Source organism: Peromyscus eremicus, chromosome 2 (assembly GCF_949786415.1).
Source record: "Peromyscus eremicus chromosome 2, PerEre_H2_v1, whole genome shotgun sequence".
In the NCBI taxonomy this organism is placed as follows: Eukaryota; Metazoa; Chordata; class Mammalia; order Rodentia; family Cricetidae; genus Peromyscus; species Peromyscus eremicus.
Genome location: NC_081417.1, coordinates 137,152,734 through 137,179,731, shown reverse-complemented (window position 1 = coordinate 137,179,731; position 26,998 = coordinate 137,152,734). Strand labels below are relative to the sequence as shown.

General features: G+C 49.1%; 2 protein-coding genes across 3 annotated transcripts; both read right to left on the bottom strand.

Annotated features, from left to right (window-relative positions):
* On the bottom strand, positions 1-8,349 carry Mrps15 (mitochondrial ribosomal protein S15). Its single transcript, XM_059254952.1, has 8 exons — positions 8,103-8,349; positions 7,822-7,863; positions 6,690-6,768; positions 4,985-5,033; positions 4,076-4,160; positions 1,897-1,955; positions 382-573; positions 1-159 (listed from the first exon to the last, which is right to left on the bottom strand). Exons 1-8 carry the CDS (start codon positions 8,230-8,232, stop codon positions 22-24), a joined length of 774 nt encoding a protein of 257 aa, XP_059110935.1. The 5' UTR covers positions 8,233-8,349; the 3' UTR covers positions 1-21.
* A 3,393-nt stretch (positions 8,350-11,742) lies between these two features.
* Positions 11,743-25,527, bottom strand: Csf3r (colony stimulating factor 3 receptor). Of its 2 annotated transcripts, XM_059256113.1 has the most exons (15): positions 25,464-25,527; positions 23,298-23,597; positions 21,452-21,575; positions 21,136-21,323; positions 19,742-19,911; positions 19,506-19,659; positions 19,339-19,418; positions 18,746-18,959; positions 17,343-17,531; positions 16,869-16,970; positions 15,182-15,328; positions 14,932-15,072; positions 13,356-13,449; positions 13,086-13,167; positions 11,743-12,560 (listed from the first exon to the last, which is right to left on the bottom strand). In XM_059256113.1, the coding sequence occupies exons 1-15, from the start codon at positions 25,525-25,527 to the stop codon at positions 12,084-12,086; spliced, it is 2,526 nt and encodes an 841-aa protein (XP_059112096.1). In that variant the 3' UTR covers positions 11,743-12,083. The 2 variants fall into 2 exon arrangements, with proteins under 2 accessions (XP_059112096.1, XP_059112097.1); XM_059256114.1 differs by lacking the exons at positions 19,506-19,659; positions 19,742-19,911.
* Between the last annotated feature and the right edge of the window lie 1,471 nt (positions 25,528-26,998).

Below are 26,998 nucleotides of genomic sequence, written 5' to 3'. Positions count from 1 at the left end.
TTCAAGGCAGAACGGACTTTATTAATTTTCTTTGGTCACCTCTTGTAGGGTTTGGGAAGGCTTCCCTGGCACCCCCTGGCTGTTTTGTTTTTTGGCAGCCACTGCAGCAGCTTTTAAGGCCCTTCTTTGCTTCTTCTGCTTCTGCACCTCCTGGAAAACCTGGTGGTTGAAAGGGGATAGGAAAAGGCTTTCTAATTTTACGCAAAACCTCAGGTTTGGAGCAGGTCTGTGGGAACTCTCTGATGGAACCCCATTCTTTCTTCATGTGCTGGTGACCTGGGCCAGTTCTAAGCCATGGTCAGAAACAGACAACTTCTCCCTTCTACTCTTTACCCCGGTCCAGGGAGACCGAACAAAGCAACCAACTCTATTGATTCATACCCGAGTGCACAGGGCCTTCTTGGCAAGGATGCGGCGGTGGACCTTCTGGAAGTGCAGAGGGGGTAAGGTATACTCCACCCCCAGCTCTCTGCACGCCTTCTCGAAGACATCATAGTTGGTCTGCCGGAGGAGTTTGAGCATCTTTTTCCTTTGGTCGATGCTCATCAGCAGATGGCGTTTGTGGGCTTTGTCCTAGAGAAGAATCTGCATTACTATTATTATTTATTGTTTTAAGACAAGGTCTCACTGTGTGGCCCAGGCTGGCCTCAAACACATGGCAATTCTCCTGCCTCAGCGTCCTGGTTGCTGGGATGACAGGCCTAAGCTTATTTATTACTTACTTAGCTTACTTATTACTCTTAATTTTAGTGTTTTATAAGTATTAACATTGTTCTGCAGGAGGCACTGTCAATGTTCATAGTTACAGAAGGAAAATAAAGGCTTGAGCTTATTTAACATTCAATAGCTCTTCAGACTGTGGGCTCTGAGGTCAAGTCTTCAGTCTGGGTCTACTGGCTGGTCTGACTCCAAATCTCACACTCTCCCCTGTACTATTCACTCAGCTTCTCCAGCACTTAGCAGATTGTCAGCTTGAGTAGGGAGAAACAGGACCTTACTCTCTATTCCAGGTCCTGCTCCGTGAGGGGCCTCTGCAGTGGGGCTGGGATTCTACACGTCAAATGAGCAAAACTGATTTCCAAAGAGCATATTCAACCAGCTCCTGGGAGTACTTAAGGCTAGACCAGTCTGTGTTCATAATTACATACTTATTAAAAACCACAAGCAGTTGGGTGTGATGGCACATACCCTATAATTTAGCTCTCAGGCAGCTGAAGCAAAAGGGTGGAAAGTTCAAAGTCAGCCTGGACAGCACAGGGACCCAAACCAATGGCGATTTCCTACTTCTGGCAGCTCTGTGCTCTGCACAGAGTGGTTAAGAACACAGGGCCCTTGGCAAGACTGCTTCATTCCAAGCATCAGGCATCACTTCTAACAGTGTCCCTTGAGGAATAATGTCACTCCATAGAGAGACTGCGAAAGACACAGTCCCAGGTTCCCAAGAGATGAGGTGAAGAGCCCAGAGAAGTGCTGTGCACCATATTAATTGCTAGTATTAATTCTTATAATCCTTGCAATCCTGTGGCAGGGGTCTCACTTTGCAGATGTGAGAGGCTCACACCAAAAAGCTTCCCAAAGTCATAGCGACTTTAAGTAGAAGTGACAGAGCTAGGATTTGAACGGGTCAACCTGACTATCCATGCATTCAACAAGTATCTATCAAGCAGCCACTATGTGTCCAATGTGACCACAGTCTACAGTCTGTTTTCTTGACTACTGATGACTCTCAGCAGAGTTCTGTAAGGCTCCCTTTGTCCCTCTAAAGGCAGGAGGGGAGTGTTTTCCTACTGGGGTTGAGGTGTCAGTCATTGGCTTCTTAGGATCCACAGCCCTTTACTCCCAGACTCCCCTCCCCTAGGCTACTGTGGTTAGCTGTGAGTGAAGCCCAGGGCTTACCTTTCGATGTTTCTGCATATGTTCTTCATAACTGCGGATCTTGACAGTCAAGGCAACAACTGAAACCACAAACCACAGAGGATGAGAGCTGGGCACAGAGGAAGGAAGTACCCAGGCCCACCTCATGTTTTAAGAACCAAAAGAATAACAATCACCAATGCTTTTGTATAGCTTTCTAAATTCCAAAGCACTCTGAACTGCAAGATCTCAAGAGACTGTGGATTATCTTTCTACTAGAAAAGCAAGCTCAAGAAAAGGAAATGACTTAATTCATAAAGGTCATTATCCACCACAGCAAACAGCATTGTGTAGGAGGAGGTGGTGGTGGTGGTGGTGGTGGTGGTGGTGGTGTAGTGGGAGAAGATGGTTGACACAAAGTCTCACTATGAGGTTCAATCTGACCTTACACTTGCTATGTAGCCCAGACTGAACTTGTAATCCTTCTGCCTCTGCCTACTTTACCTAGAATTGTGGGTGTGTGCCACTATGCCTGGCTGGTAAACAGCACTCTCAACGGCATAAATTTAGTCCTATTTTCTGACACTGTGATATAGTGTTTTCATGTACAAAGCTCATGCCTGAGAACAGTGCAATTCAGCTACAAAAATAACGGAGGCACAGGCAAGTGGATCTCCGTGAGCTGTCGACATGGCAAGCTTCAGGCCAGCTGGGGCTGCACAGTAAGACAATGTCTAAAACAATGGTTGTCAGTCTGTGGGTCTCAACCCCTTTGGGGGACACCTATCACATATCCTGCATAGCAGATCTCCTGCATAGCGGATATTTACATTACGATCACGTCAGTAGCAAAATTAGTTATGAAGTAGCAACCACAACATGAAGAACTGTAATAAAGGGTTGCAACATTAGGAAGGCTGAGAACCACTGGTCTAAAAGGAAAGAGACAAAGACCCTAAAAACAACAACAAAACCAGAAACCCATCAATGTTTTCACTAAGCTTAGGATTTTGTGTTGAATCGGGCTGCATTCATAGCTACCTGGGGCACATGCAGCCCGCAGGCCACAGTTTGAACATACTAGCAAGAGCATTAAATTCAGGAATTACCTCTAGCATACAATCACAGTTAATGACTCACCACTCTACTAGAGGTCCCAGCCAGCACATTAAGATAAGATTCTAAAACTGTCAAGAGGGTCCAGAAGGTGGCTGAGTGGGTACAGATGATGTGGCACAAACTTGACACCTGAGTTCACTTCCTGTTGTCCATGGTGGGAGAAGGAATGGATTTCTGGAAACTGTCCTCTGATCTCCACACCCTCACACGTCATATACTTACATACACAATAATAATAATAATAATAATAAATAAACTGAAAATATACTATTTTTCTGTGCTTTCATTATTAAGTTTTTAGAACTAAAACTTCTCAGAGGACTGGAGAGGTGGTGTAGGGTTAAGAATAGCTGCTATTCCAGAGGACCCAAGTTCGGTTCCCAGTACATGGTGGCTCATAACCGTGTGTAACTACAGCTCCAGGAGATCTGAAGCCCTTTCTGACTTCTGCTGACATCAGGCACACACAGTGCAGACACACATGCAGGCAGACACCCATACACATTAACAAAATGGATTTTTAAAAAAGTGAATGAGGCACGAAGAGGGAGGGGGCACTAAAAGCTGTAATGTAGGATAATGGCTACCGGTAAGGAAACATGCAGAGACTTCACTGGGCCACTAATTTACCCCACTGCTGCCCCGTGGTTCAAAAGGCTTTCACTCATGTCTAATGAAGGCTATTACCAATTCCAGCTGGAAACTAACAGGAACATGGAAATGTTCAAGCCAGTGGGCATAACAGCACTCCACAGATGTGAGTCTCACTGTTACTAGCCTAATCTCTTGTTTCCAGGGTGTGTTCATATTCTCTAGATTATCAAGTCTTGCCACAAAGTAGGACACACAGTCTTTTGCCCTGCCCCCAGCTAGCTCCATCTTCAGAGTGGGAAGTAGGAACCCTAGAGAAGATAGGTGACCTGTGTGATTTCACACAGAGCAATGGGCAGGACACAGCGGATCACTCAGCATCACTGACTTTGGGATCCAGAGTTCCAGTCCATCATATCTTTCCCCTTCCCAAGCCACATCAAGAGCCCTAGATGAGGTACCAGCTAGCAGACTCCTTTGAACCCCCACTTCCAAGGGCCCCTGGACCAACCTCGAGCCTCCAAGGTTCTGGAATCCTCAGGGTTTTCCGAAATCTTGCTCATCCATTGTTCTTGTTTGATTTTCAACTTCTCCTTCTGTTGAAGACAGAAATTGGGGGAAATCTGTGTGGTTTATGATCCTTGAAGGACTAACCTTCCTGACTGGAAGGCTGCAGTTATGGCAGCTAGGCCCAGAAAAAGTGAGGCCAGAGCTTACTATATTCACTATAGCCTTGGACAACCACATGGCTACGCATATCTTCATGAGCCCAAGGTTAAAAATAGAAATAAGAGAAATAGTTTGTTGGCTTAATGTCCTTAAAATTTGCTTACTCATTCATGTCCACATCTGTGGTGGTTTGAGTAAGAATGGCCCCCATAGATCTTATACTTGAATGCTTGGTCACCAGGGAGCAGCACTACCTGAGAAGGATTAGGAGGTGTGGCCCTGTTGGAGGAAGTGTGTCACTGGGGGTGGACTTTGGACTTGCAAAAGCCAAGCCAGTCCCAGTGTCTCTTTTTGCCTATGGATTAGGATGTAGTTCTCAGCTACTGTTCCAGTGTCTACATGCAGGTCACCATGTTTCCTACCGTGACGATAATGGACTAGACCTCTGAAACTGCAAGCCAGCCCCAAATTAAACGCTTTCTTTCATAAGAGTTGCCTTGGTCACCGTGTCTCCTCACAGGCAAAGACAAACTAAAATAGTGCCCAAGATGACATCTTTACTGTGCACCTGTTTATCAGATGTCAGAGGCACAACGGAGGAGCAGAACTCTCTCTTCACGGTGCTTACGTTGGACAGAGTCTGACAGTGGGAGAAACGGTCTGACTGGGGAAGCCTGAGGTGGAGGGATGGAAAGAGTTCCCAGGGAGAAGACTGAGGGTGGCCGAGACTTAGGGCAGCACAAGTACTCACCTTGTTGGCCATTTCCAAAGACAAGATTCTTTTCACAACATCATCAACTCTGCGGGAAAAACCAGAGCAATGAGACAAGTACTGGGAAGGGGAAGAAATGTTTTTCTCTTCAACAATTTATGTATTTGTATGTGTGCAGGTGTCTGTGGAGGCCAGAAGATGTGTGACCCCTGGAGCTCGGAGTTATAGGTGATTTTGAGCTCTCTGGCATGGGTGCTGGGACTAAAACTCCTGTCCTCTGGATGAGCAGCAACACTCACTGCTGAGCCATCTAGCTAGTCTAACCACGAGCCATTTAAACTAGTTGACAGTAGTTTAAAAAGGGAAGAATGGCAGAGTGATACTTTATCTTAAAAGGTGGTGGCCCTGGAGAGATGGCTCAGTGGTTAAGGGCATTTGTTGCTCTTGCAGAGGACCCAAGTTCAGTTTCCAGCCCCCACTTGGTGGCTTATAATCATACATAACTCCAATCCCAGGAGATCCAATGCCCTCTTATGACCGCTGTGTACTAGGCATGCATGTGGTGCATAAACATTTATGTGGGCAAAACATACATAAATAAATTAAAAAAAAAATGGAACCAACAAAAACCAAAAGTAATCAAGAACGGGGCTGGTCAGATGTATAAAGGTGCTGTGTAAGCCTAGGCAAGCCTGAGCACCGGAACCACAAAGCTGCAGAGGAGAACTGACTCCACAGAGTTGTCCTCCCATTTCCATATGTGACCTTGATAGCTATCCTCTCCTCTCCCATCATGTACACACACACACACACACACACACACACACACACACACACATACACACACCACACACACACACACACTTATCATAAATTAAAAAAAAAAGCGGAGGGACTGGAAAGATGGTTCAGTGGTTAAGAGCACTTGATCTAGCAAAGGGCCAGTGTTTGGTTCCTAGCACCCACATCAGTTGGCTCACAACCTCCTGTAATTCCAATGCCACCTTCTGGACCCTGTGGGCACTCACACCTATGCACACACATGCAGACACACACATGCACATAAATAAAAATAAATTGTTACGAAGAGTTAAAAAGCAAGAACAAATGACAGTTACTTCTAAAAGAAATGCAGCTCTCCAGAAGTGGGCAGTCATTTCTCAGGGATTCAAAGGCAACATGGCTCTGGTTTGCTGGGCTGAAGACAGCACCAGACAATGGGGGCTGTTGGCTTGAGTGTTCTGGTCTTGTCTTGGGGAAGGCAAAGGGAGGATTTGCACCTTAGTTGGACACAGCCAGACTGCACAGTAGGCAAGACAGTCTGTCAGCTTGGGATTCAGGTGCTAGCTCTGTCTCTTAGATACTTAAAACAGAGTATGTCTAACTCTATACAAATAGGACACAATTTTTTCTCTCACAGGGCTTGTGTGAGGTCAAGAGAAGAGAGATTTCTACTAAGTAGAATCTACCAGCAAAGCATGTTAGTTCTTTGGCATCTATTGGTACAAGGTCTTCACTCAGTATACCAGGAAGAAAAGGGCAGTTGAGCTCTATGAGCATCGGCTGCCCCAGCTTCCCACCCGAGCCCACCATACCTGGGGTCCTTCCCAGTGTTCACCACACCCAGGGCTCCACATAATCAAGCTTCAGGTACAACAGGCCAAGTCTTTAAGTAACCCTTTCCCCGCTCCCTGCCCATCCTCCCAGGATTCCTGTGTCCTCAAGTAGGTTTCTTCCTGCTTACTTCTCCATTCTGGGGATGATGTCCTTGTATTCTTTGATGAATGTGGAAGGAGGTGGCTCATCATCTCGGTTGGGCTGGACTGTCAAACACAAGAATGGAATGGAAAACAGGGTTAACTCTCAGTCTCCCAGGCTCCACTCTTTGCATTCACTTACCAAATCTGTGAGAAATGCCTAGGGTCTCAACAAGGTAACAGACCTATCTAAGCCCAGTTTCTCCTCTGCAAGCCCTGTGGGCACCTGCTCTCCTGTTTCATGTTGCAAACAGATGGCCTTCAAAGGACATGTACTGTGCCTGCACTTCTCATAAACCCACTTGCTTCTACAGTTATCAGATGCCACACTGGGACAGGTTCTCCCGTAGACAGGAGTGAGCTTGGCTTCCTTTGAATCACTTAATTTCCAGTCTGGTCCATGGTCTGGCCTAGAATAAGACTTAACAAAGCTTGCTGGTTGACTACATGAATGAAATAAAGGGGCAGAGAAAGTGCAGGTAGCTTTGGGGGAATGCCAGTATCTAGTACCGATGACCAAAAGCTCAGCTTTGGTGTGTGTAGCATCCCTACTGTGTCCCTGGAGTCCAACCCAGCCCAGCCCAACCAAGATGATTATCCTGTTTAGTTTGACTCTGCTCTGCTACTACATACAGTACACTAGCAGCGATAGATACTATTGCACCTTACAATTTATTGAGCACAGGGCTAAGGGTGTTTTTCATACGTTATCATGATTGAGTCCTAATAACAACGTGTTCCAATGGATCCTTTGACACTCACATCAGCACTAGTTCACATAAAGTAAACTGGCCTCAAATAACATTTGTTGGTTGGAGGGCCCTAAGACATACTAACTTGGGATGGGAAACTACACCCTTTAAGCAGAATGGCGGATAAAGAGCGCTCCACTCTAGGAAGATCTGGTGTTGCCCGCCAAGAACTCAATCGTTTTCACTAATATTCCACTACCTCCTCGTGCACCCTATAAACAAAGACTTCTGGTCTAGGGCTCTATATGACATGGATGTAGGGGGTCTTCCGGCCTGCCCCTTTGTGCACACCTCTGTCCCTTTGTCCACCCCTAAGATTTCCAAGCGGTCTCTCGTCTGCGTCAAGTCTCAGCCCAAGTCCTCCTACCTGGTTTCTGGATGGCGTATGCACGGACGGCATGCAGGAGACCTATGCAGAACAGAAAGAGCTGAGACTCACTTCCATCCGCAGCCCAGCATGACCCGTCTACCACGGACTGTGGGCACCTGCACCTAACTAGCGCTCTAGTTCCCTCTCTCCCACTTCGTCACTCCTTTCCTAGCCACCACCCTTTGTTTCTCATCCTGCCACTGCCTTTCTCCGGTCTCCGGGTGCCTGGTGTCCTCCATCTTCGCCCAGCCCCACTGCCCCCCGGCTCGGCGGCTCACTCGGAGGCTGCAGGCCGCAGCGTGCTAAGGCCGGACTGGCGCTTCCTCCGCCCCGCAGCGCAGACACCGGAGCCTGTGCCACTGCATGGGCACGAACGGAGCTTAGCGAGCGCCACGCCGCCCGCAGCATGGTGACTCCTAACCCCGCGGGCCGGCGCCGCCACTGACCCCGCTGCCGTGGCGCTAGGTTACACGGGCGCAGCCATGACGGTTCAGGCTCGGCCAATCGAGGTGAGCGCTCGACAAAAGCAACCGAGGCCTGAGCGAATGGATTGGTCGGGAGTGCGGAGGAACTGGGATGGAGCTGGCGGGTTTGGCCTGGTGGGTGGCCTTGCTCTATGGCTGCTGGCGTAGCGCTCTAAAATGCCACTTATTGACCTTGCATTCGGTCTTAATCACTTCCTGAGTTCTTGACCTTAGGTCGGTGGTTCTCAACCTATGGGTCACGACCCATGGAGTGGGTGTCGAATGACCCTTTCACAGGGGTCGCATATCAGATATCCTGCATAATTTATATTACAGTTCATGACAGTAGCAAAATTACACTTAAGAAGTAGCAACAAAAATAATTTTATGGTTAGGGTTACCATAACATGAGGGATTTTGTTAAAAGGTTGCAGCATTAGGAAGGTTGAGAACCATTGCCATAGGTTCTAGGTTTTTGGAGGCTTCTGTGGAACTGGCCATACCCACTCATATTCTTTCTCATCCCTCCCTCCCTGGAGTCAGGGGCCCTGTAAGAACCCCCAGGTTACAGCTTTCTTTGGGTGGCTTTGTAGCCCAGTGGCTAAGGATGGAGGTTTTGGAAGGGTACTGAGCCATTACTATGAGAGACCCTGTGGGCAAAGTCTACCTCTCTGGGCCACAGTGTTCTCAAACATCAAACAGGGATGGTAATGTGTCTTTTAGGTTGTTCAGCCTATAAACTGAGGCCATTGTATACAAAACACCCGGTTAAATAGTCGGCATTCAGGATTCAGTTAGGTGTGATAATAGGGATGAAAGGGCAAATACAAAGGAAAAGTTGGGGGTGTAGGGGAAAAGGGCCAAGGAAAGAACACCCTGCCCCTGACTTGACCCCAAATCTGAGACCAGGGCCAGAGGAAAGTAGACATAGGTAAGGTTTTTCTGAAAAGGACTCCAGTAGCACAGGAAATGATCTCATGAATTGATGAGAGTGTGGCTGCATGAAATTAAAATAACTTCGGGCAACTGGGGATGTAGTTTGGTTAGTAGAGTCTCTGCCTAGAATGCACAGTCCTGGGTTGGAGCCTCAGCAGTACGTACAAATTGGGTGTAGTGCCATGTGAGAGGATTAGAAGCTGTTCAAGGTCATCTTTGGTCTGGAGGCCAGCCTGTCTCAAAAAGGGGTGGGACAGGGAAGATGCTTCAGTTGGTAAAGTGCCTACTGTGCAGCCATGAGGAGCCAAGATCAGATTATAGCAGCCATGTAAAAGCCGGGCACACTGCCTATAATTCCAGTGCAGGGGTTCAGGGAGGCAGAGTAGATGAATCCCGGGAGCTCAGTGGCCAGCTAGTCTAGCTGAATCCAGGAGTTCCAGGTTCAGTGAGAGACCCTGCTTACAAAGTGAGGTGAGGGCTGGAGAGATGAACACTTGTTACTGAAGGGACACAAGCCCACACAAGCATGTGGCTCTGGCAGGCCTTGCCCTTCTCTCCCATTCCCTCTTCCTTGCTAAAAACCATTAGATTACATTTCTAAAGCTAGCCACCAAGGTCCATTCCCTTATTTGGCCACTTCCTCCTCCTGAGGCTGACCACCAAGGTCCAGTTATTGGAAGTATTGAAGTCCAGCAATCAGAAGCTCCCTTTGACTCACCTAATTAATATGCCCAATTAAAATTAAACACCTCGCTGGCCTTTAATCCTAGCACTCGGGAGGCAGAGCCAGGCAGATCTCTGTGAGTTTCAGGCCAGCCTGGTCTACAGAGCGAGATCCAGGACAAGAACCAAAACTACACAGAGAAACCCTGTCTTGAAAAACAAAAAAACAAACAACAACAACAACAACAAAAACCACCACCAATAACAACAACAAAATTAAACATCTCATCCTAACACAGGGGTTCCTATTTTACCTTTATAAACCTCCATTTGTCTATGGGCCATGTCTGTCTCTATCCAGAGGTAGTCCTTTGTCCCCATGGGACAAAACCCCTCCCCCCTTTCCCTTGTCCCCTTCCCCTTCTCCCTCATCCCCTATCTCTCTACCACCACATCCTAGCCCATTCTAATACAGACCTCCCCTTCTCCTCTTAAAAATTACACCTGCGCCGGGCAGCAGTGGCACATGCCTTTAATCCCTTGGGAGGCAGAGCCAGGTGATCACTGTTCGAGGCCAGCCTGGTCTACGGAGCAAGATCCAGGATAGGCACCGAAACTACACAGAGAAACCCTGTCTACAAACAAACAAACAAACAAACAAACAAACATTACACCTGCAAGGTCACTTGCTGCTGTTTTCTGCCTGAGTCACTTTTCTTCCCACTTAATAAAGGGTCTGTCTATGAAAACAGGTGTTTGGGTGTGGTTTGTGCCTAATCTGGGGTCTGGAAGGGAGCCCCTGCTGTTCGGGGTCTTCTTCAGTTGCTCTGGCAGAGGACCTGGGTTTGGCTCCTAGCACATGACAGTTCACAGCCTTCTGTACCTTTCCTTCCAAGGGATCTGATGCTCTATTCTCATCTCTGAAGGCACCAGGCGTGCATGTGGTGGTGCACATACATACATGTAGTCAAAACACTCATACATGTAAAATAAGTAAATATTAAAAAAAAAAAAGTAAGCTGGATGGGCATGGTGGTGCATACCTGTAGTCACAGCACTTAGGATAGGTGGATTTCTGAGTTTGAGGCCAGCCTGGTTTACAAAGCAAGTTTCAGTCCAGCCAGAACTAGTGAGATCCTGTCTCAAAAACAATACAAAACAGTAACCGTGGAAAATAGAGTTCAACCTTTGGTCTCTACACCTTCCTGTTTCAGTCTCCCTAGTGTTGGAGCTGTAAGTACCCCCGGGGCTAGTCTCTTCCTGTCTGTTCTCTGTATTTCCCAGTACAGCAGCTCCTCCCAAGAAGTCTTGCCTGTTTCCTGATAGTCAGTTTCAAGTCTCCACTGCCAGTACGGGAGCTCTCTATGGGGCCTGAGCTGTCCTGTTTGAATCTCTGATGCTAGTGCAGGACTTAGATGCTAGGCAGGAGCTGGTGGAAAGAGGGAAGGAGGGAAGGAAGGAAGGAAGGAAGGAAGGAAGGAAGGAAGGAAGGAAGGAAGGAAGGAAGGAACGAACAGATGAGTGATTCTGAGAAATATCTTCCTGATTGCTGGGCCCTGAAAAGTAAAGACACTCAGCCATGCCCAAGGGATTCTTTTGTTGGACTAGTGAGGTGGCTCCATAGGAAAAGGTGCTTGCCACTAAGCTGTGAGTCCAGTTTCCAGGATCCACATGCTGGAAGGATGGAGCCAACCCCCAAAAGTTGTCTTCTGACCTCTGTGTGAGAGCCCCCATCCCAACAAAATAAATCAACGTAACAGAAAGTTTATTATTTATTTAGCTTTTGCTTATTTTTTGAGACAGGATCTCCTTATGTAGCCCAGGCTGGCCTGGAACTTGCCATCTTTCTGCTTCTTCTTCCTGTGTTGGAATGATGGGCATGTTGACCACCACGTCTAGCAAGAGTTTCTGAAAACACCAGCCCTAACTCAAATTCTAAAATCAGTTTAACAGACTGAAATCGTGGGAAACACAAAAGGCGAGTGGTGGGCTGGAAGCAGTCTCTATCTGGATCTTGAGAGTATGAGGGTGTCCTGGGGGTGCAGTCTGTGGAGGCTGGGGTGAAGGAGAGGTACTAGTGGTCAGGGATGGAGCAGATTAGGCCTTTCTGCATCTCTTAGGGCCAGTAGGTTTCAGTGGAGGACTCTTCTTCTCTGAACTGGCCAAGGCCTCCAAGATTCATGGACCCAGAAAGTCCTAGAAGCCATCTTGTTCTTCAACTCCATGGACCTGGAGCCCCTGAAAGCGGGGGAAATCAAACGATGGCCCAAAGACACAGTCATCTTCCTGGCTTGGAGGTTGAGGCACAAAGGTCTCCTGGTGTCTTGGATGGAACCAGATGTTTTCATAGGACTTAGGGCTGGGTGTGAGGCCCCCCAAAAGGGGCTGAGTAGAATCACAGCGAAGGTACCGCATTACTCCTGGGCTGGTGGGGCTCCCCAGCACCTGACCATAAAGGACCTGGTCATTAGTGCCAGAGGAGGGTTGGAACTGGTTGGAAGTTGCTCTTGGATCTCCTTGGAGCACGTAGGCCTGAACCAGGGTAGGGAGGCTGCTAGTCTGAGAGTTGTCACTGGAATCCCAATTGGCTAGCTTCTTATCTTCTTCCAGTACAGTGATCTTGGTGATTGGTGGCATGCCAGAGTCCCAGAGACTGGGCAGCTGGAAGATTTCCTGAACACAGGGATACAAAATGAGACATGGTTTATCTCAAATGTCCGCCCCACCCACTGTACCTTCCTGAAATGAGGCAATTGTGTGATCTCTCTTGCTGCTGTGTGGCAGAGCACAGAGGGATGTACTTGCCTAGCACCTGTACATTCCTGACATGTGTCATGGAAGACCTCCCCCTGCTCCTTGACCCTACCCCCCACCCCCCCACCCCCCGCACCCCCAGCCACACCCCCAGCCACAGCACCCACGAGTCCATTGCATAGTGAGGTGAAGCTTTGAGAATCAAACTCAGGCCTGCATCTCTTCAAAGCAGTGTGTGCGTGTGTGTGCGTGTGTGCGCGTGTGTGTGCGTGCGTGCGTGTGTGCGTGTGCGTGTGTGTGTGTGTGTGTGTGTGTGTGTTAGTGGGGTGTCTCTGGTTGAAAGTGAGACTTAAGTGTGTGTTCCTCAGAAGGGCATCATCCCTTTAGTGGCTGTGCCTCATCTGCCAGTCATGATATATATCCTTTTCTGCCTCATGATTCTACCTCAGTCATGATGGTGGGCACCCAGGAGCTCAGGCTGCTGTGGGCTGGATCTGGTACATTTGGCCAGAAGAAATTCTTCCTGCTGGAGAGAGGGGCAAGTGAAGTCTGGGTCAAGTGTGCCCTCCCAGCTTGTCATTCTTTGCCCTACTTGGACAGCTGAAGCGGGGAAGAGGTGGAAGGACAGACTCCCAGACTGGGGCCCCGGAAGTCCAGGAAGGCAGGGAGGCACTTCCCCACCCGTGGGTAACAGGAAGTCTGGGGTACACTCACCTGTGCTTGCAGCAGAACCAGAGGGTCCCACAGAAGCTGACGAATGAAATTAGGAAGACAAGTAGGCCCAGGAAAACTTGTAGCTCAGATGTCTCTGGGGCGAGAGAAGCAAGAAGAGCTTACTGTGTGGCTTTTCCACTGTGAGTCATGATCCTACATGAAGGATCCATCACTGAATGTGGGGATGGTAACGTTTTGGCCAGAGTAAAAGGTTTTTAAAAGGATAACAACCAAAGATTAATTTTAAAGAACCAAACACGTGACGGGTCTAACATGTGTCTGCCAGTGCTCACCTGTGTTGCATCTCGCAAGTTCACTGCAGCCTTGGTTCTAAACACACATGTGCACTCTGCACCTACATGCCATCACATCACACAGTACCACCAACTATTGCCTGAAACATCTCGACTCAGATTCAAGACTATCATATGCTACGATCCTCAGAATCTCATTGTGTTTACTGGGCGTACAAAGGTTTCTGCCATTGCGGGAACATAATGGTTTAATTCTGGAAATAAAGACTTCCAATATTTCCCTGCTGTCAATCCTCAGCATGTGGACATCAAACCAGTGTATCTTTGGATTGTATCATATTAGAATGATTAATTTTAAGAATTGCTGTTTGAGTTAAATTTCACAAAAAAGAAAAAAAATTGTTGAATGAATTCAAGCTTGGGATTAGGCCAGAATTTTTAACAATTTCTGAAATGTGGCCCTAAGCACACATCTGCCATTTGGTACTAGATATTTATGCAATGTGTGGTTCTTAGCATCGATGATTGTAAAAATCAAAGTATTGATTAACTCTGAAAAATGCTGAAGGTGGCTGAAGATGTTCTTTGCCCCCAAGTGTCAAACATCCACCTATTATTTAATTATCTGTGTAAGAGAAGCAAGCACATCCGTCTCATTAGTATGCAGGTTTGCTTTAGTCTTTAATAAATGAAAATTGATATGCATACCAAAGAACTGTTTCAAAATAAATCTATTATTTATCCTCAGTAAGTGTTTGATCTGTGTGTTTTACATGTGTACATACTCAGAATTGTGTAAAACTTTCTTGTGTGAAAAGGGTTATACATCCTGGGCAGGAGTATATGTGAGTAAGACTGGTGGGCTGCAGGTCCCCTTCATATGGACCCTGGTTTCCTCTTCAGAGTGGCAGATCTGAAGGAAGGTCCCATTACTCTCAAAATTAAGATTTCTTTTTCCTTTTTTTCAGGTTGGCCTGGAAGTCTCTAAGTAGATCAGAATGGCCTCATACTCACAGAGCTCCTTTTGCCCCTGTGTCAGTGTTGAGATTAAAGATGTGTGCCATTAGCCGGGCATCAGTGGCGCAAGCCTTTAATCCCAGCACTCGGGAGGCAGAGCCAGGAGGATCTCTGTGAGTTCGAGGCCAGCCTGGTCTACGGAGCGAGATCCAGGACAGGCACCAAAACTACACAGAGAAACCCTGCCTCGAAAAAACAACAACAACAAAAAGATGTGTGCCACCACACCTGACAAAATCAGAATTTCTTGAGAGGCAAAGTGGGATACCCCGCCAGCACCCTGCACTGCCAGCCTTCCTCCTTACCTAGGGCCAAGGTCATCAGGGTTAGTCCTGTGCTGTTGGAGGACCCTGCCCGGCTGGTGGCCATGAGGTAGACATGATATAAACTGGCCGGTTCCAGGTGGTCCAGGACAAAGCCATGGAAGGAGACGTTCAGGGTGATGGCTGTGGGTGGAGCATATGGTCAGCTTGGAGTGTTAAAACATCTCATTATCTGCTGAGGAACACCCCTTCCAGGCCTCCCAGGCTCCTGGGGAGCTGAGGATAGACTCACAAAAAGACTGATTCTGATCATTGGTCCAGAAGATGGTGTAGTGGGTGAGGGGTATCATCCCGAGCCAAGGGGTCTCAGGGACCCACTCCACCTGTGCCCAGGTCCTGCCAATGTGCTTTAGATGTAGCTCTGGAGCATGAGGAAGGGCTGTGGAGAGAGAAGGGGGAGACAGAAGGGTTGATGTGATCAGAGCGAGTGAGTCTGACTGGACTCTGGTGAGTTTTTGGACCCAGAACCTGGAGTGTACAGTAGATGACTGAGAAAAGAGAGTTCATGGAGCTGAGTGTGGTTGTGGGTGTCTAAAATCCTAGTACTCTGGAGACTTGAGGCAGGAGGATTGCTGTGCATTTGAGGCTAGCGTAAGAACCTATTCTAAAACAAATATAAAAGGAGCCAACAAAATGGCTCAGCAGGCTGGAGACCCGAGTTCAATTCCCTGGACCCTACAGGCTCTACTTTGCTTTTATGTTGCTGTGATATATACCATGCCTAAAAGCGACTTGGGGAGGAAAGTTTATTTCAAGCTTACACTTCTAGTCGTGATTCATTGTTGAGGGAAGCCAGAGCACAAACTCAAGAAGGAACTGAAGCAGAAACCGTGGAGGAAGGCTATACTTACTGGCTAGCTCTCTGGCTTGCTCATCTAACTTTCTTATACAGCCCATCCACACCACCTAACTAGGGATGGTGCTTCCCATAATGGGCGAGGCCCTCCCGCATCGATTAAGATGATTTCTCACCGATGTGATCACAGGCCAATATAATGTGGGCAATTGCTCAATTGAGGTTCCCTAGACCCAGATGACTCTAGATAGCATCAAATTGATAATGAAAGCTATCTAGTACACCACACAAAGGGGGAAGGAGAGAATGAACTCTGCAAAGCTGCCGTCTGACCCTCCACAGGCACTTTGGCACGTGTGCATCCATTTGTACACATCATACACACATAATAATAATAATAATAAATGAATTAAAACAATAGCAGAAACAATAAAAATCAAACTCCAACCCACCAAAGCAAGAGCAAATGTGTGTGTGTGTGTGTGTGTGTGTGTGTGTCTGTAAGACAGACAGAGACAGAGACACAAAAGAGAGATCCCTTCCAAGAGGACACTGTATTTGTTTGAGTTGGAGGTCTCACCACATAGCTCAAGTTGGCCCCTAAATCATAATCCTACCTCATCAGAGTCATTAGGGTCAGAGGTACACACTACTTTGTCCAGAGTCTCTCCCCCCAAACCCTAGGATTTCATCTGAATTCCCTTGCCCTTTATGGTTCACAGGGGCAGAGCCTGGGTTTGAAACCAGTTCTGTCTGGTTGCAAATCCTTGCTCTCCGATTTCTGCCATATCTGCTTTTATCTGACTTGGTATCTGATTTCTGCCACTCACCCTCTGAATCATGTCAAGGACTCCATTCAATTCTATCAGATCTGACACTGGATTTCTGCTGGGGCCATGGATTGATTCTGTGAGACTCCCTCCCTTCCTGATTCTCTCACATTCATGGCTTCCTGTCTTCTACCCCATCTCCTGAATTCTGCCCAGCTTTGGGGGGCCCAGTGTAAGCCAGGATGGAGAGCACCCCTCTCAGAGGCCAGAAGTAAAAGGGTACCATTTCCTCATACTCCCCGTTGCTAGGGCCCAGCCAGGGAGAGAGGAGAGGATTCCGATGGTAGACAAACCTCTCTCTCCAGAGTAGGTGTAGACGTTTGCACAGGGTCCAACGATGCCTGGATATAGGGGAGCCACCGTGATTTCATAGAGCTGAAAGGGATTTATGTTTTCTGCAGAGAGAAGATGGGATGATGCTAAGGTTGGGGGCTAACCTCTGCCACCCAGTTTCAGAATCTCCTTTCTGCATGGCCTGATTTGGACTATGGGACTAATGGCAGAAATCTCTTTTAGTTCATTTGATGGATGTCACGAAGGGAAGGCGGAACAGAGAACTAGGAAAGGAGCAGAGTGTGGGCTAGACAAAGACAGGATCTGGCTAGAGTATAGGAAGAACTTCCCCAAGGTAAGAGTTCAGAAAAGGCTGGGGAGGCTGTCTCTATAGGGAGGTTCCACTGCCCTTGCTCCCTCTAGACAAGCACCATCCCCTCTGTTCCCCTTTCTTGTCCCTCAAACCCCCCCCCCCCATCCCAGGCCTGTCTCACCCTGTAACAGAATTCCAGTAATGTTCCCATTGGGCTCCATCCTCCAGGTTTTATTGTTGGAATTGTGGCTGGGGGACTTACAGCCCCACTCAATCAGATAGCCCTGAGGTGGAGAGCTGGGTGCTTCCCAGTCTACCCAGATGCTCTCTGGGTCTTGGGCCATGGCGTGGAGTCTGGTCACAGCTGGACCTGGAGAGGAAGTGGGAAACAGGAGAGAAGGTGAAGAGTATGCCAGCCTCAGTACTAGACACTTGGATTCCAATCCTGCCTTTGCTACTGACAGACCTGTGATCCAGGGGGTAGCAACATCGGAGCCTCAATCTCCTCATCGGTCAAGTGGAAGTGATAACAAAAAATCTCCACCTTGTAGAGGCTTGGGTTGTGTTAAAGGAGGGTGTACAGAACAGACCTGGCCCTCAGCTTGACCTATGTGATTCACTGCATTTCCTAACCGTCACAGCAGGGAGGTACTACCGTCGTCTCCTTTTTATCAATGAGTAAAAGAATGGGAGATACAGAGAGGTGAGAGGCTTACTAAGATTACACAGCTCTCTGGCGGTGGTGGCACACGCTTTTAATCCCAGCACTTGGGAGGCAGAGCCAGGTGGATCTCTGTGAGTTCGAGGACAGCCTGGTCTACAGAGCGAGATCCAGGACAGGCGCCAAATCTACACAGAGAAACCCTGTCTCGAAAAAACAACAATAACAACAAAAAAAAAAACCCAAAACAACAACAACAACAAAAACAACCACCAAAAAACCAAAAAGATCACACAGCTCAGAGCTGGGGAGATAATTTAATTGGTAAAGTGTTGGTAAGGTAAGCACAAAGACCTGAATTTGAATCTCAGAATCCACGTGGAAACAACAACAACAACAACAACAACAACAACAAGAAGCAAAACAGGCATGTGGCACTTATAATCCCAGCTCTGGGAAGGTAGAGACAGGTAGCTCCCTGGGGCTAACTGGCCTCCATAGAGTAGCTTCTAATCAGAGAATTTCAGACCAATGAAAGGTCCTGTCTCCAAAAAAAGTGGACAGCACCTGAAGAATGACATCTGAGGTTGTCTGCCAGCTGCTATCTGCATTCACATACAACTTATAAGTGGGAATCTTAGCTCTGGGTGTGTGTGTGCATGTATGCATGCATATTCTCCCAGACAAGCCTAGGTCTGGCTAACAATAATAATTTAGAAGTTGGTTCAAAGTTGGCTCCCCCCAGAGGCAATGTTGGTACACATCCACTTGCAGGTTTTGGAGACAACAGGGGCCAGGAAGGGAAGTAACCTGTCCAGGTCACTCTGTTAGCAAGCTGTGGGACTAGACAGGTAGGAGCCTAGGCAGCCCAGCCTTCACATTCCCATGCTGCTCTCTGCTGTCCAGCGGCCAGCCCCCTCTACCTTGGTTCTCTAAGAAAGCCACTGGAATAGGCGGAGAGGTCCCCCCTGTGTTGTAGGCCACAAGGGTCACGTTCTGGGCCCCTGAGGGCAGGTGGAAGATACAGCTGAGTTCTGTGGTGTTGCAGAGGTGTCTGTCCGGCCCTTGTTGATCTGAGGGACTCCAAGAGAGCAGGTACCCCTGGATCTGCCCGCTGTCTTCCCGCAGGGGCGTTGGCTGTGATGGGTGAGGAAGAACATGGTGAGGGAGTTGTCTAGCTCAACTGTGAATTGGCTAGTACCTAGGATACATGGGCCGGCCATAGGAACTGGGCCCTAAGCCCCTCCTCTCCCTTCCTCTATTTCCCTGTGGCAAAATCTATAAGGAAGAGGCCAGTTAGTACATGCGGCAGGTGCTGCTTAACTCTTCTCTGACTGGACCCTTTGGGGCACAGGTGATCCCAGAGCCCTGCATTGCAGTCTCTCCCCAAGGCCACTACCCAGCTTCTGAGGCTTGTGAAATGCATGCAAACTGCCGCCCAGCCTTCCAGGCACATTGCAGTCTTGAGCCCCACCTTGGGGCTCTGTTGCGGAGGGAGGGGGTCTCAGAGAGTCACCTTCCAGAACAGTTGCACATTCACAGTCCCGGGCTCCAGCTGCTTCTTCTTCCACCATGTGTCCAGTCTGATGGTAGGGGCTGTAAAAAGGGGTGAGAGGAGAGGGTTTTGTCGGGGAGGGCCCTGGGGACCGGACTAGGCTCTGATGGCTGCTCCTGCCTTCTCACCCTTAAGGCTGGGCCTCAGCTGCAGGCCGGGGCTCCAGCTGCTCCAGAGTCCAGGCAGAGGTGAGCGGATGCATCGAATCTGCAGAGTGTATACTGGTGCCTGGTGGAGCCCACAGAGCTTGAACTGGTCCTTGCTAGAAGGCAGGTGGGGCACCTGTCGTGTGGGAGGTGACACTAAATCCAACGTGTCCTCTCTCAGTCCCCCACCTCCATCTCGAGGTTGTCCTGTGTCTCACCAGTGTCCAGTTGGCTCCCCTAAGCTGTGGCTGGTAGCGGAGTTCGCACTCCTGCTCCATGAAACCACCAGGCTCCCACGGCTTCCAGCTCAGCCACAGGCAGCCGGGCTGGCGTGGGCCTCGGTCAGGGTTAACGTCCAGGGCCTGCAGCATGGGAGGCTCCAATTTCACTGTAAGGAGTGGGGTTGTCAGACTTTCCCCTGCCTCATGGGGAGGGCTCTGCCTTAGCGCCCCATTCCGTGTCTTTCTCTCTGTCTGCTGCCGTATCTCTAGCTATGTTTGGGTGTGAGTATCTGTGTTTACTAGGTGAAGGCCTGCCTCAGGGGCTTTGAACTGTTGCGATGTCAGCTTACAGGATTCTCTTTCCAGATATCCAGCGGCTTGCTCCCTCAGTTCCTCCAAGGGTCTACTTACTTAGTTGTCAACTTCCAAAGTCATCGGGCATCCCGTTTTATTTACTTTGCCATCGAAATTGTTGCAGTATTCTGGGGGGTGGGACCTCTGAAGTTTTGTTCACTGCCGTATCTTTTTTGTTTTGTTTTGTTTTGAGAAAGGGTTTTCTCTGTGTAGTTTTGGTGCCTATCCTGGATCTCGCTCTGTAGACCAGACTGGCCACTAACTCACAGACATCCACCAGGCTCTGCCTCTCCAGTGATGAGATTAAAGGCATGCACCACCACCGCCCAGCTCACTGCCATATCTTTAGGACTGCCACAGCCTAGTAGGTGTGTGTGTGTGGGTGCATACAGGGGAGGAGGGGAACCTCAAGAAATCAGCCGAAGGCTGGGGTGGTGGATCCTTGGGTAAAAGAGCTACTACGCAAGCCGGACAACCCAAGAGTTCAACCCCCAGACCCATGTCAGAAAGCCCAGTGCAATGGCACATATCTGTAATCCCAGCACTACTGTGGCAAACTGGGAGGAGAAGACAGGAGAATCATCCCGACGCTCCCAGGCCATCTTGCCTGGAGCACAAGGGCAGCATCAGAGACAAGAGAGACCCTGCCTTCAAGGTAGGAGGAGAGAACAACTCCAGAAAGTCCCTCTGGCCACCACATGTGCCCCATGATATGTATGCGCTGCCCCTATAAATAAGGAAATAAATGAGATGAGCTGGGTGGTGGTGGCACATTTGAGGTCAGCCTGGTCTACAGAGCAAGTTCCAGGAGAGCAAGGGCTACACAGAGAAACCTTGTTTTGAAAAACCAGCGAATAAATAAATAAATACTATGAAAGAGTGAACCTAGTCTCTGGTCCTTATTTCTCTCTTTTTTGTTTCTCTCCAGGGCTCCCCAAAATTCCCCATATGTGCCTAGGTCTGTGTTTCCTCCCTATACCCCTCTGGGTCTCCCAATCTGGAGATTTCTCCCCTTTCTCACACCCAGTATCACTCACCGACATCCATGGGGTCGAGGCACAGCTTTGGGGACTCACTGGTCCCTAGCGCGTTCTCCACTTGTACCCAGATGACCATATTCTGGTACAGGAGCAAGTGTTTGCGGTGGATGGAACAGGTGTTCTGCCTGTCCTCCGGCACACAATCCAAGATGGGGTCCTCCTGGTACTGACAGTCGGCACGGCTCCTGCCAAGAGGCTGGGCTTTGGAAGAAGGCAAGTCCCCCGCCCTTTTCCTCTGGCTCCCCACCCCCCACAGTGACTCGCCCCCCAACCCAGGATCTGGAGGAAGGGGCTGGCAGGAAACTCTATGTACCTGAAGCTCTTTAGGGTGAAGTTGGTGGGCAGGTGGGTCTCGGGGCCTGGCTCCCACTGGCAGACCAGGCTGTTGGTGGTGAGATACATGAGGCAAGACAGGTTGGAGGGGCTGGCAGGAGCGTCTGGATGGAGTGGGAAGAACGTTAGGAGCCTTCATGGGCATGGGGGGGGACTTGGGGGGGACTTGGGGCCTTACTTCCTCGGGCTGGACTATTCCTTGTGCAGTGTGGATCTGTCAGGGTAGCTATGTTACTGTCAAGTACAGGGGCGAGCATCTCAGACCCTCAGAGACAGCCTGGGTTTCATTCTGGTTTGATCAATCGCTAGCCATTGGATCCTCAAGTGATTGAACTGCCCCTGTGCCTCAGTTTCCTTATCTGCAAAGAGGGGTGATGGTAACCAACTTCTCTCCTAGGTTTCTTTAAGGGCTGTTGGTGGTTTGATTGACAGTGGCCCCCAAACACTCATGTTTGAATACTTAGTTCTCGGTTGGTGGGACTGTTTTGCGAGGCTTGTTGGAGAGGGTGTGTCACTGGGGGTGGGCTTTGAGGTTTCAAAAAATTTGTCCCTTTTCTGGTTAGCCTTCCTCGTCTCCTGCTTGCTGCTCAGGATGTAAACTCTCAGCTGTTCCTGTCACCATGCCGTTGCTCCACCATCGTGGACTCTCACCCTCTGGAACTGTAAGTCCCAGTCAATGCTTTCTCTTACAGTTTCCTTGGTCATGGTGTCTTGTCACAGCAAGGGAAAAGCAACTCCTACGAGTGCTAAGTGACTTCCTCTGTACAGGGCACTCACAACTGTCCTCATGCAGGTGGGAGCCGTGGTGAGCACTGCTTTCTTTTCCTTTGGAGACAGATCTCATGATATAGTCCAGGCTAGTTTCTAATTTGCCTCCATGCCTGGTTCTGTTATTTATTTTTTTTTTTTTTAAAGATTTATTTATTTATTATGTACACAGAAGAGGGTGCCAGATCTCATTACAGATGGTTGTGAGCCACCATGTGGGTGCTGGGAATTGAACTCAGGACCTCTGGAAGAGCAGTTGGTGGTGCTCTTAACCTCTGAGCCATCTCTCCAGCCCCGGTTCTGTTATTGATCGGTGTGGTGCTAGGATTAGAACCCAGGGCCTTGTTCATTGTTAAGTATGTATTCTACTGTGGGACTACATCACCAGCCCTAGCACTAATTTCTTTTTGGGGGGGTGGGATAGACAGGGTCTCACTGGGTATCCCTAGCTGCCCTGAAACTCAAAACGTAGATCAAGCTGTCCTCAAAATCACAGAGATCCTGGGAAGCAGAGGCAGAGGGATCTCTGTGAGTTCAAGGCCAGCCTGGTCTACAGAGCAAGTTCCAGGACAGCCAGGGCTACACAGAGAAACCCTGTCTCACAAAAAAACAAAAACAAAAAACAAACAGAAAAATCCACAGAGATCCACCTTCCCCTGCTGGGCTTAAAGATGTGCCATTATGCCTTGGTTCTTATGTTCCTTATACCTCAGCTTGGCACAAACTCCATCCTGCTCAATTTGGAAAGAACTGGGACTGGGCTTAGGAGGAGCTAGAAGTAAGCCTCTCTTACGGCCTAGGACCTGAGCTGGTCAAACAGCCACACAGACAAGTGTTTCTACAAGGAACACTGTGGAGACTGGCCTTCAGTAAGTCACTTGCCCTCACTGGCGGTCAGTTTCTCCATCTGGAGAACAGGCTAGATAATAACACCTGACAGGAAGAACCACGCCCTCCTCTGTCATACTCACAAAGGGCTACTAGAGCGAGTTCATTGCTCTCCTGGTTTTGGCAGAGGGGCATTGGAAGCGGATGGGTGGATGGTGGGAGGGACTTACAGCCTGCCCGAAGCTCAGCTTGATCCAGGACCTGGAAGCTGTTGGTCCACGGCACTAAGCAGAAGAGAAAGGCCTTGGTGTGGTTCACGTGAGGCAGAGTGATGGTGGATTCCTGGGTCCCATCAGGCAGTCGCCGCTGTCTGTCTCCCGGCTGGTTTGGTCCATCTTCCAGTCTCCATAGGATCTGTGGCTCTCCGTCCAGCTTGCTGCAGTTTGGGCTGATGGTGCAGGAGGCCATGACAGGGTCCCCCAGGCGGACAATGGGGACTGAGATCCTGATGTGCCCGCAGCTCTCCAGACCTGGATCGATAGAGAGTGGGCCCTGGAGGACTCCTCTGCCAGGCCAACATGGGCCATGTCAAGACCTTTGGACTCCTAGCCTCAGAGCCCTTCCCTGTCCTTTCACCCTCCCATCTGGAAGGACACAGGGACTAAACATGAAGGGTAAGCACGGGGCCTGCAAGATGCACACTATAGGGAGAGATAGAGACAATGTGTTCGTAAATGGTTATCAATGAGCTCTGCAGAGAAAAGCAGCTCCTGATTTGTGGTTGTTACTTCCCTTGGTGTGAACCCTCCTTACAGTGTGAACATCCCCTGGAGGTGTGAACACTCCCAGAAGCATGAACACTTCCTGTGTGTGGTGTGAATGCTCCCCGGGTTATGAACACTTCCTATCATGTGAGCATGCCCCTTGGTGTGGATGCTTCCTGGGATGTGAACAAGCCCTGTGGTATAAACACTTCCCATGGTGTGAACGCTTTCCCCATGATGGGCATACTCCCTACTGTGTGAACATTTGTATCCCATGCCTTCCCTGAATGTAGTTATGAATGCAGTTTATTCCTCTTAGACAGCGTCAGTTCTTCACCAGGGAGGGACTGGGTAGTGAAAGCCACAGAGTGATAAGAACCCTCAAGGCCACAGCAATCCTTGTCCAGTTCAGATCTGATTGTAAGAGCCCATCTTGATTGTGACACTTCAGAGGCGTGACTGCCTGCAAAGGCAGGCTGATGTGATGGGTGTGAGCCTAGACACACGCACTAGACTGCCTGTCTTACTTATTATTAGTGACCCTAGTATACACGTAAGTGGGACTCTCTGTGTCTTACTGCTTTCATCTGTGAATGGAGATAAAGAAATGGTTCCTACCACTTAGATCCCAGAGCTGTCCCTGTAGAGTGAACCAGTCATGCCTTACATCCTATCTAGTACCTTCCCGAAGCTGCTAAGATCCTGGCGTGTAACAGCCCTGAGGTAGGATGGGATAATAGGGTTGGCTTCCCACTTTATAGCCTTATATCCTAGTCAGCACTCCCACTACTCTGCTAAACCCAGAGACCCCTATAGTCTAAAGGTATTTCCTTTGTTTCGTGGGCTGCTGTTGGATCTCTGCCACACTCCAGCCTCCCGTGGCTGTGTGGCTGGCATTATTAAGGACCTAATTATGGCAGTAAGTCTCAATACCTGTCTATGAATCAGCATCAGGCTTGATTTCCTTCCTTATCTAGCACTACCTTTGTGTCTCTGGAAGACTCCAATTTTCTTGTTGTTGTTGTTGTTCTGTTTCGAGACAGGCTTTTACTGTGTACCCCTGGCTGTCCTGGAACCCACTCTGTAGGCCAGGGTGGCCTTGAACTCACAGAGATCCACCTGCATCTGTCTCCTGAGTTCTGGGATTAAAGGTGTGCACCACCATTGCCCAGCTAAGGGAATCAGATGTCTTCACACAGTTGTGAAGAACCCTCGCTGGCAGTCAGTACGCTCAGTCAAGGTTAAGATGAAGTTCCACATCTTTCACATAGCCCCTGGCCACTCTCACTGTTTCAGCTCAGACTGTGGCTGCAGCTAGCTGCCACCGGGTCTATCCTTGAAGAAGCAACATGATCGCTCCCATCTGTGGATCTTTGCACCTGCTCTTCCCCCTTCATGGTGCTCTTTTGACCCTCTCTCACCAGGTTGGCATGTGCGCATCTTGGTGAGCAGACTGTATCCTGGAGTCCTTCTACCCCTTGTAATTAGAATCGTGATTGCTCTGCTGCCTCTGAATTCTGTGATGTAGAGACCTTGGCTGTTTTGTTCATTGCCACCTTCCCAGGGTCTGGCACACAGCAGCCTGGGGACCTATGCCTCCCTTTTAATCCTCCTCCCTAGCCCACAACTTACTTTTAGGGAGTAGCAAGAAGATCAGGGCAGCTCCAGTCAGGGTGCAGGCTCCCAGCCCCACCATTGTGCCAACTTGGTGCTTACCTGGAGGCAGTGAGAAATGGTTAGAACAAGCTTTGTAGCCAAAGCTGAGGCTAATCCTTGCTCTGCCACAATTTGGTCAGGTTATTTGACCTCTGGGCCTTAGTGTTTGCAACATGGAGGTAACATTGGCCTGCACTCCCTAGGACTTTGAGAGAAAGATGTGAAATGGTTCAAATCATGGACTTTCTCTCAGCTTGACATTAAGGAAATGACTCTGTGTGCGTGCGTGCATGCGTGCGTGCGTGCGTGCGTGTGTGTGTGTGTGTGTGTGTGTGTGTGTGTATCACCAAGGTGAAACCTGCCACCCAGAAAGAACAAGGATCAGAGCCACTAGGAACACAAGCTTTCCTTCCCTCTTGCCCAGGACATCTCTGTCTACTAATCCTTGTGTGGTAACTGTGCTGGCTAGTTTTATGTCAGCTTAATACAAGCTAAAGTCATTTGGGAAGAGGGACTCTCAGTTGAGAAAATGCCCTCACCGGATTAGCCTGTGGTGCCTTTTCTTGATTGATGTGTGATGGGAGAGGACTCAGATCTCTGTGGGCAGTGCCACCCCTGGACTGGTGGTCTTGGTGCTATAAGAAGGCAGGCTGAGCAAACTGTGGGAGCAAGCCAGGAGGAGTAAGCCAGTACTCCTCCATGGCTTCTGCTTCGGTGCCTGCCTCAAGTCCCTGCCCCGACTTTCTCAGTGAAGGACTGCTGCTTGGAAGTGGAAGCTGAAATAAACCCTTTCCTCTCCAAGTTGCTTTTGGCGAGGATGTTTTATCACAGCAATAGAACCCTTAACTAAGAAAATAACCTCACATCAGCACACCAGTTTGATCATCTCCCATCACCACGTGCGCACACATGTACATACTGAGTGGGAAAGAGCCCCAGGACTCAGGGCGCTGGTCCCACAAGGCTCATGTCAAGAGCAGGCAACTGAACGCAGAAAAGCCTAGGCATCCTCCCTAGGCTGCCTGGGGCTGGCATGTTTGGCATCAGTACAGTCCCCCAGGTGAGTAGGAGCTCGGGCTGGAGCCTATGCCTACTGTTTGCAAAGAGGCTGGGAACCCAGTTCTGGTCCTGGTTCCAACACTTACCTGCCTGGTGAACTTGGATGAGTTACTTCATCTTTCTGAGCCACAGTTTCTTCATTTGTGAAAGGACGATTAACAGTAACGCTCATGTCTCAGCAGGGCTATAAGGACGAAGTGAGACCGTTAAGACTAAATAAAGTCTTTGGCACTGTGCTGGAGGAACAAGCTCTCAGAAGCAGTGGCTGTCTGTGAGCCCTAAAGCAGGAAGTCAGCCAATGGAACCAGCAGGACTTAGTGCCCGTCCCCACAGCCTCCTGGCACAGCCAGCTTGCCCTGGTCTGTGCCACACTGCACAGCCCCGTTTCTGGGTCTGCTTCTAGCTCCGAGGTTCTCAGGCTGCTCCCATCCCTCTCGCTGTCTCTGTTGGGT